The sequence below is a fragment of the Lottia gigantea genome (genome assembly GCF_000327385.1).
Source record: "Lottia gigantea unplaced genomic scaffold LOTGIsca_211, whole genome shotgun sequence".
NCBI classification, from domain to species: domain Eukaryota; kingdom Metazoa; phylum Mollusca; class Gastropoda; family Lottiidae; genus Lottia; species Lottia gigantea.
The window spans coordinates 148,359-158,060 of record NW_008708466.1 but is presented as its reverse complement, the minus strand read 5'-3'; the positions used below and the strand labels follow the sequence as shown (position 1 = coordinate 158,060).

The 9,702-nt window shown below is 35.5% G+C and overlaps 2 protein-coding genes across 2 annotated transcripts in view; one reads left to right on the top strand and one right to left on the bottom strand.

Annotated features, from left to right (window-relative positions):
* Positions 1-1,055: 1,055 nt before the first annotated feature.
* Positions 1,056-2,760, top strand: LOTGIDRAFT_207903 (hypothetical protein). Its single transcript, XM_009054296.1, has one exon. It carries the CDS (start codon positions 1,250-1,252, stop codon positions 2,150-2,152), a length of 903 nt encoding a protein of 300 aa, XP_009052544.1. The 5' UTR covers positions 1,056-1,249; the 3' UTR covers positions 2,153-2,760.
* A 2,313-nt stretch (positions 2,761-5,073) lies between these two features.
* The window catches only part of LOTGIDRAFT_201951 (hypothetical protein), a 24,153-nt gene continuing 19,524 nt past the window's right edge, over positions 5,074-9,702 (bottom strand). The window contains exons 5-6 of the mRNA XM_009054295.1: positions 6,593-6,699; positions 5,074-5,861 (exon numbers count right to left, since the gene is read on the bottom strand). Coding sequence (XP_009052543.1) covers positions 5,599-5,861; positions 6,593-6,699 — 370 coding nt within the window. The 3' untranslated portion in view covers positions 5,074-5,598. The remainder of the gene's footprint in view (positions 5,862-6,592; positions 6,700-9,702) is intronic.

Below are 9,702 nucleotides of genomic sequence, written 5' to 3'. Positions count from 1 at the left end.
ACAAATCTAAATGTCTTTTTCTCCAAAATATGTGTCAGAATGCACAAAATCAATTCATTTTTTCTAAAAAAATTGGAGAAAACCCTCTAAGACTATGACACCACCATAGAGTAGCCAAAATTTGAATTCAGCCTCAACAGTAAGTTGAGTCAGTGGCGGCGCCACTAATGCCCGTTTCCGATTTACCCCTTTTTATGCTGCCCCTGGTTCGTTTCACCCCTGTCCCGTTTCACCACTGTCCCGTTTCACCCCTGTCCCGTTCTGCCAATTTCCCATTTTGCCCCTTATTCACATCTCGACTTTGAAACGGAAGTAAGCAACCGTCAAACATTTACATAACATAGTGAAATTATTGAATACAAGACTTAAAGTGATAGTACGTCTTAGAATGAACATAAAATTTAATTCTCAAGAATTGTCAATATGAGTATATATTCATCAGTGAACTTACCTGGTGTTATAAAGTTACAACAGAATCCCTGTAAAATCTAGAAAATTGGAAATGTATAAAACTTAGTAATTACTAATTAATAAAAAAAACCGCTTAATCATAATATTAAGCGTTTTTCAATAGTTGATTGCTTTTTTATTAAGTTTTTTGGATTTATCAGATTATATAAGGATCCTGTTATGTTATTTATGACACCAGGTATATATACTCATGAACATAATATGCTCTTATTGGCCAAGTTTAAAATTTTATGTTTATTCTAAGACGTAGTATCCCATTAATTTTGTTTGTGGTTTGGAAATTTTGCCGAGGCAGCTACATTCCAGTTTACTCTTTATGAAATCTCTACTTCCACATTGCCACGGGAAAATCTGGAAAACAATAGCGAAGGAGTCGTTATGAGAAAGGGGCTTCCATCGATGTCTTGCTCATACATATGTATGTAGTATCGACCGTATATACATTCTTGTTAGCTGTGACATAGACATACTGTTATTATATACTGTTAAAGCATTTGTTACTAAAATTAGCAACTCGACCGACCCAGATAATGCAGGCCAGTGAATTGTGATGGGAAAACTGCAAAGATTTTAGTCGACCTTGTGTTGTTGTGAAATTAGGGCGGCCTTGGTGTTATCGTTTAACTTTGAACATCGATAAGGAACTGAATAAAGCTCAGTAACTGGCGTATATTGATTAGACCTACTTGATCGTGTTCAACAGACCAGTGGCGTATATAAACCATTATTATATTGTGTTCTGTAGGCGAGAATCACAAACGTGTTATTTTCTATCATAATGACCGAGAAAGTTGAAGTCGTCGTGAAACACGCAGCCAAAACTGTTGGAGAGGGACCACATTGGGTGGACAAGACACAGAGCTTATTGTATGTGGATATTTTCTCGAACGATTTGCACCATTGGAATCCTGCTACTAACAAAACGTCCAGCTTGCACTTCGATGAGTATGTTACATTGGTAGTTCCAACCGAGAAGGATGACGAATACATCATTTCACAGGGCAGCAAATTAGCTAAATTACAATGGAGCAGCAAGAAGGTAGAGGTCCTCCATGAAGCAGGGGCTGGTGTCCGGTATAATGACGGGAAATGTGATCCCCGTGGAAGACTGTTGGCTGGAACCATGGGATTAGAAACAGCACCTGCTGTTTTGCCACCTGGCATGGGAAATTTGTACAGTCTGGATATTCAAGGAAAAGTTACCAAGCTAGCCTCGAATATTACGTTGTCAAATGGCTTAGCTTGGACTGCTGATACTAAAAAATTCTATTTCATCGATTCCACTCCACGAAAAGTGTACCTATTTGATTATAATGCGGATAATGGACAAGCAACTAATCAACGCACAGTGATCGATTTTGCAGATTATGACGATCTTGGTTTACCAGATGGAATGGCCATAGACACCGAGGACAAGATATGGATCGCATGTTACAGTGCCGGCAAGGTTGTTCGTTTCGATCCAGAAACCAAGAAGCTTTTGAAGGTGGTCAAGATTGACGCCAAGCAAACCACGTCCGTTTGTTTCGGAGGACCCAATCTAGATGAACTGTATGTAACGTCAGCTGCAATGGGTCTGACCGAGGAAGAGTTAAAAGCTAAAGATCCCCTTGCCGGGTCAATATTTAAAGTGACTGGTTTAGGAGTTAAGGGTTATCCTGCAGTGAACTATAAAGGTTAAAGTGGGTTGCGAATGATTTTATAAAAAAAAATAATGCTAATGTCAAAATATGCCAAATGGGTTGAACTTTTTCATATAAAAAATATAACGGAGGAACGTTGCTGAAAACGTTTAAAGATTTTTCTGCAAACCTTCTTGGCTTGAGAATGATACACATGATTTGAGAGATTCTTTGGGAATATCCTAACTATACTAATATATGCAAACATGGTCTGAACCGTCTGTGGTTAGTATTGCTTTTATTACAGCCAATCAGACGTTTCAAATAGATTATTAAATAGTTTGAAATTAGTAAGGGTGAGAGTCGGCGCTGGGTCGACTCTCGGAAGCACTGGCACAGGCATCAGAATTTTTCTTACCTTGAGATGGACCCGAATCCACGGAACCTAAAGCAGGCGACAATCCAACAGTTTGACAACAGTCTTTCGGGTCGTTCACTGGTTGGGAGCCAGGGCGGATTTTATACCGAGGTATTTGGACAAACACGGCACCCCCGCCCTTTCCCTATATTACTGAAATGGTTTTTGCTTCACATTGTTAATAATACAACTGACGATGTTCAATATGCCGTATTGTTTTGTTTACAGTTATAATAAATATTTAAACAGAATGAAAGTGTTTCTAATACAGTGAAACCCCTCTAAACCGACAGGATAACAGAGTTACATCCCTTTATAACTTAATCCATTAACTTAATCCATTAACTTAATCCATAACATGGTTCTTCTTGATCCTTGAACCAAATGATGTTGATCCTTGTTCTTAGTCTTGTCGACTCTAAAACAATATTCTGCTCTGTAAAATGTTTATGTCGATCCTTGCACCTTATTATGTCTATCCTTGAACTTAATAGTGTCGATCCTTGAACCTAATCATGTCGATCCTTGAACCTAATCATGTTCCTTGGGCCTAATCATGTCGATCATTGAACCTTATCATGTCAGTCCTTGAACCTAATCATATTGATCCTTGAACCTAATCATGTCGATCCTTGAGCCTAATCTTGTCGATTCTGAACCTTATTACGATCCTTAAACCTTATCGTGTCAAACCTTGAAGCTAATCTTGTCGATCCTTGAAGCTAATCTTGTCGATTATTGAGACTTATCTTGTCGATCCTTGAACCTAATCATGTCGATCCTTGAACCTAATCATTTCGATCCTAGAACCTAACCATGTCGATCCTTGAACATATTCTTGTCGATTCTTGAACCTAATCTTGTCGATTCTTGATCCTAATCATGTCGATTCTTGAACCTTATCGTGTCAATCCTTCAACCTAATGTTTTGTTATAGTGGAAGTGCAGGCAATTGACAGTCTCATTGAAAATTGAAATGGTGAAAATCGATGTTCTTTACAATCCCTTTAAGCATACAGTCTCAAAATCTAAAGAGAATATCTTTATCTTTCTCGAAATGGGATTTCTGGCTCCTTTTTTTAGGCTGGTCCTTTGGACACCCACTTTCCGTACCATTACATGTTTAGAAAGAATTTCTTGTTTCTCTCGATAATTTAGTGCATGTCCTAATCCATGATTATAATGGAAGTGCATCAGTGCCAAAATTCGATGCTAAGTAGAAATGTACAATTCATTAATGTAGATAATACAGGTATTTTGTGTTATAAGTTAAAAGTTGCCCGTAAAAATACCAGTAATGCATAAGACATTCATATGTTTCATGTTAATCGATTATTGATTGGTAGCATATAATTGATCTCATTTTGGTACTGATCTAATTTTGGTACTGATCTTATTTTGGTACTGATCTCATATTGGTACTGATCTCATTTTGGTACAGATCTTATTTTGGAACTGATCTTATTTTGGTACTGAACTCAGGAACTGATCTCATTTTGGTACTGATCTTATTTTGGTACTGATCTCATTTTAGAACTGGTCTCATTTTGTTACTGATCTCATTTTGTTACCGATCTCATTTGGTAATGATCTCATTTTGTTACTGATCTCATTTCTGTACTGATCTCATTTTAGAACTGGTCTCATTTTGGTACTATCTTATTTTGTTACTGATCTCATTTTTTGTACTGATCTCATTTTAGAACTGGTCTCATTTTGGTACTGATCTCATTTTGGTACTGATCTAATTTTGTTACTGATCTCATTTCTGTACTGATCTCATTTTGAACTGGTCTCATTTTGGTACTGATCTCATTTTGTTACTGATCTCATTTTTTGTACTGATCTCATTTTGTTACTGATCTCATTTTGTTACTGATCTTATTTTGGTACTGATCTTATTTTGTTACTGATCTCATGTTGTTACTGATCTCATTTTGGTACTGATCTTATTTTGGTACTGATCTCATTTTGGTACTGATCTTATTTTGTTACTGATCTTATTTTGGCACCGATCTTATTTTGGTACTGATCTCATTTTGGTACTGATCTTATTTTGGTACTGATCTCATTTTGTTACTGATCTTATTTTGGTACTGATCTTATTTTGGTACTGATCTCATTTTGGTACTGATCTTATTTTGTGACTGATCTTATTTTGGTACTGATCTTATTTTGGTACTGATCTCATTTTGGTACTGATCTTATTGGGGTACTGATCTCATTTTGGTACTGATCTTATTTTGGTACTGAACTCAGGAACTGATCTCATTTTGGTACTGATCTTATTTTGGTACTGATCTCATTTTGGTACTGATCTCATTTTGGTACTGATCTCATTTTTGTACTGATCTCATTTTGATACTGATCTCATTTTGGTACTGATCTCATTTTGGTACTGATCTCATTTTGATACTGATCATATTTTGGTACTGATCTCATTTTGGTACTGATCTCATTTTGTTACTGATCTCATTTTGGAACTCTAAACTCAGCCTTACCCATGACCCAAGGCAATTGTTTTACAGAAAATGTTGTAGGCCATCAAAATAATAAATCAATAAAATTATCTGTTTAATAAACAATTCATAGATCTACTAACCAACAAAACATAATACATCACGAAAATAGGAGACATCTCTTTTATCATCAGTTACAATATCTCAATATTACTGTGTTAAATTTATTGATTGACTTACCAACTAAAAGCGATCCAAAGGATCACTAGTATGATTCTAAGACAGTGGCGGTGCCTGAGGGGGTATAGGTTGGTCATTTGCCCCCCTAGCATAATGGTTTGCACCCCAAATTGTACCCCCACTTTATTTTAACAAATTTTAAAATATGATTTTCATACATTTTTGAGCCAGATTATGTGTCAGAATGGATCAAATTAATTCAATTTTTCTAAAATTTTCTTGGGAGAACCCTTTCAGACATTCCATGAGAGGCTTGCGACTATGACATCAACACAGCAATTTTGAATACAGTCCGGACAGTTGTCCCCCATTGAGTCAGACTGTGATCTATTTGTACCCCTAGTCTGGGGAGGTTGGCACTGCCACTGTTCTAAGAGACGTAAGTATTTCATTTCCATTGAATATCACAAATCTGTGCTATATGATCTGAAGGAGCTACTATACTAGGTAGGGCAATATGAGCTGTAATGTCCCCGTGGTCTGGTTGAGGGATTATCTGAGTGACTCTCAAGTTATTAGAGTCTATAAAGATATAATCTAATTGTTCATGAAAACCAGTGGTATAATTAGTATAATCACAATATCCACAACCACTCTCTATATTTAAACTATGGTGAAGTTCTAATGTTGTTAATTTCTCTTCTACTCCATCTGATATGAAAATGAAATTAAATTAAATTTAAATGAAACTAAACAAGTGGTTGCCTAGCAAGATACGCCCACTTTCCTGATACATTTTCAGTATATCAAGGGCAGTCACCTATCTGTGTTAAATCATACCAAAAATCTAATTTGTGCAAGATATTTAAACAAACACACATTATTTAATAAAATTCTGACATAAACTGTCACCTCTAACACGTTCACAAGTCAACAAATTTGATGCGTTGTTACTAAGTCAAGGGCAATAACTAAAAAACCGTTCATCAACAGATCGTCAAATTCCAGCTTGTCCAAGATCTCATCAATATAAATATTCACACTAAATTTCATTTAAATCAGATGAAAACTGTTGTCTCCATTGTGTTCACAAGCAAATTGTGGACGAATGAACGGACCGAAAGGGGCGATGACAATATACGACCACATTATAATGTGATAAAAGATAACAGTTTGTTTGACAATATATTGGTAGCAGTAAATGAAATTTCAGGAAGTAACAGTATATTAATTATAAATGAGGAAGTATTTCATAAATGAAAAGGGATATCAGGTGTCTTCAAGAGTAAGCATACCCTTCTTGGCACTTTTGACATTTGTCAAGTATATTGGACTGTTGCTATGTAAATGCCTGACAGACTAACATAATAAATGTTATACTGCCATTTCAGTGCAAAACAGCTGCCACTTGACAGACAAATCTTCAAAAAGTGAGAACTTACTGGAATTCCACAGATGATAATCAGAAGGAATATGTTGAGTTGTCATGAAAGTATTAACACCAGACTTTGGACAGCTGTTAAAATCACCACAGAATATAAACGATACTCTCTTATGGCCCTGAAAAACATATAATAATAAAACAATTATAAACTTAAAGATTGTTAAGAGGTTTTATATAATTTTCATGTGTATCAGGGCCTCTGATAACATCAATTCTCACCATTCCAATTTTCAATCAACCGTTTGCAGTTCCTGTAATTACAGAAATGCCTAACTGTTTAAATCACTACAACAAGTCATAAAATACTTTGACTGACAAAAGTCAGATGGTAAATCAAAATGATGCAAATAGTAGCTGTAAATGTACTCAATACACTTACCAAGACTTAAAAACCTCTTTACTAAAGAACCTTCCAGAAAAAGTTCCTGCTTCGTTTGGTTGCCAAAATAGTTTTGGTTCAGTGAGTCAATTTTATTCATAGTCGAGTTCATCAAGATCCATCGTGATCATTTGCATTGAAAGCGCTGAGTCATATTATTTTTCCTATGTGATAATCAAGACTTCAGTAGAATAGGTGCGTTCATCGATGCTTCAGTAAAATCCCTGGTTACTCTCTCGAATGCTTTTTTCTCAGTTTATTGATACAATTGTCAAGCAAAATAAATATATAGTTTTCGAAAATAACAATTTTGCTTATTGATATTCACTATGACTCAATTCAATTCAACTTCCGGGATCAAAAATATTACATGCCGATCGAGAGAAAAAATATTACATGCCGATCGAGAGAATACCAAGTCACAATGTACGGTATGAAAAAGAAAGCTTATCCAGTCTCTCTCATTGATGTTTCTTTGGGTTTCAGTATATTTGAAACCATTTTGACAGTAGAATTAAGTCCGGTGCACACTCGAGCCATCAGATCAGTCAGAATTCATCGTGGACTTCTCCTTAAGTTTCCATGTACAGGTAAATTTACAGTCATTTGTCACAAGTCACAGATTTTAGTCATTTGGGGTGAAAAGTTGAAAATCACACAAGTTTGATAATATTTTCTACGAATGAACAAATGCTTGTGTGTGCGCATAACTAAAACTATCTGCTTAGGGAAAATTTATCTATGCATGCGTAGTTACCTGACCATTCAATTGTAGCGTGACCACTCACTGTTAACTGCTCGATGTAAATCTTGTCGACATTTGGCCTGAATAATATCTGTCTTTACGATGTAAGATCTAATGAATTCAAAATATGAAGAGAAGTAACGCTGCAAAGAGCCTAAAAACTTAATCAAACAGATACAGTTGCCACAATTTGCTCTCTCTTGACAACCATTACAGCATGGTAACAGTGTTAATAGTAACATTTCTTTGACTTCTGAAGACGAAGAATTACTACCCATCAAATTCAATTCCATGGGCGTGGCCATTCTGAATGGTCAAGTAAATACGCATGTGTAGATAAATTTACCTCTAAGGCCATACAAAGTAAAAAGTCTGTTTTACAGGCCTTTTTTTTTAAATTGGGGCGAGAGGGCAAATTTATTATTTATCAGCGCTTTTTTAGATTTTCAACTGGGAAAAATCGGAGATAACAATTCTACTTTCTAATAAGTATGATAAAATGGATTGTGAAATTCCCTCTTTAAAGTTAGGTTTTCTTATCATTCTTGGACAAATCATGCTTAATGTTTGATTAATTGATGTTTGTAATGATATCCAAAGATATCTACCACTTCTGACAATGATGCACTTAGGGTGCATTCTTGTAGACTATCTTGTTTTGGTCTAACGTATGCAGAACTGGAAATAATTATCAGGATTAATGTTTTGATTGTCAACATAAAATGTGTCAACAATTTGTTTAATTGTGCTTCCTTCAGCAAATAAATGTATTTTCCAATGGTTAATTATCAAAATCAACATCACTTTTAAATGATATGAATAGAACCATGGCTTTTAGCGGTGATTTTTAACTTTGATGAGAATTATTAAATCTTAAAAAAACGTGTTCTGAACTACTTCTGGTTTTACGAAAATAACTCAAAATGTAGAGTTCAAGATGCAACTAAGGTCATTTTAGCAGACGAATTATTTAGGCTGTGCTCTTTGAGTGTCTTGATAATCGAGCTGTGTTCTCTTAGTGTCTTATTAATAGAGTCTACCGGAAATGGACAAGCGCACGGGGTACATTATTAGTGAACGCATGGTTGCAAGGTGTGGACTGGAAATAATTTTTCACCGTCGTTCATACGTCGTGGTCTTAAATTGTGATAGATATGAATGTATATTTTGTGAACTTTGTGAATTTGTGAACTCTCTATTATGTACCATTAATCTGAGAATATAGAACAGTATATATTTTATCTATGTGTTGTGAATGACGCGTTCAAAACCTCTCTACGTTTTGAATACAGAACTTTATACGTGAACGTGACTGAGGTGTGAATATGAGTGAATCAAGTGAAACAACTCCACCGCCAGTTCTTCAGAGAATTGAAAATCCGAACAATGACAGTCAAAATGTCAGTGAAAATGGTGAACACGTGGACAGTGAAACTTTCTCAACGGAAGCCGGTGAAAATAATGATGAAAGCGTCCCACATGGGGCCGGTGTAAACTTGCCTGCACCACAGAACATTTTAAATCAAAGTGACAATTTGCCAATAATTAATCCTGAGGATAGTGCCTCGAATGTTGGGAAAAGGTCAAATCTGTCAAAGACAAGCCGTACATCCTCGACATCAGTTATGAAATTGAGAAACAAACAGAGAGAAATAGAGTTAAAATTGGAATTAGCAGCTTTACAAGAATCAAACTGTTTAGAAGAAGACAGATTAAAGATTGCCAGAATGGTTGAAGAAGAAAAAATGAAGATTGCCAGAATGGTTGAAGAAGAAAAAATGAAGATTGCCAGAAGGGCTGAAGAAGAAAAAATGAAGATTGCCAGAATGGTTGAAGAAGACAGATTAAAGATTGCCAGAATGGTTGAAGAAGACAGATTAAAGATTGCCAGAATGGTTGAAGAAGAAAAAATGAAGATTGCCAGAATGGTTGAAGAAGAAAAAATGAAGATTGCCAGAATGGTTGAAGAAGAAAAAATGAAGAT

Excerpts from the sequence above, each read along its gene's own strand:
- LOTGIDRAFT_207903 (XM_009054296.1), top strand. The coding sequence starts at position 1,250 with ATGACCGAGAAAGTTGAAGTCGTCGTGAAACACGCAGCCAAAACTGTT.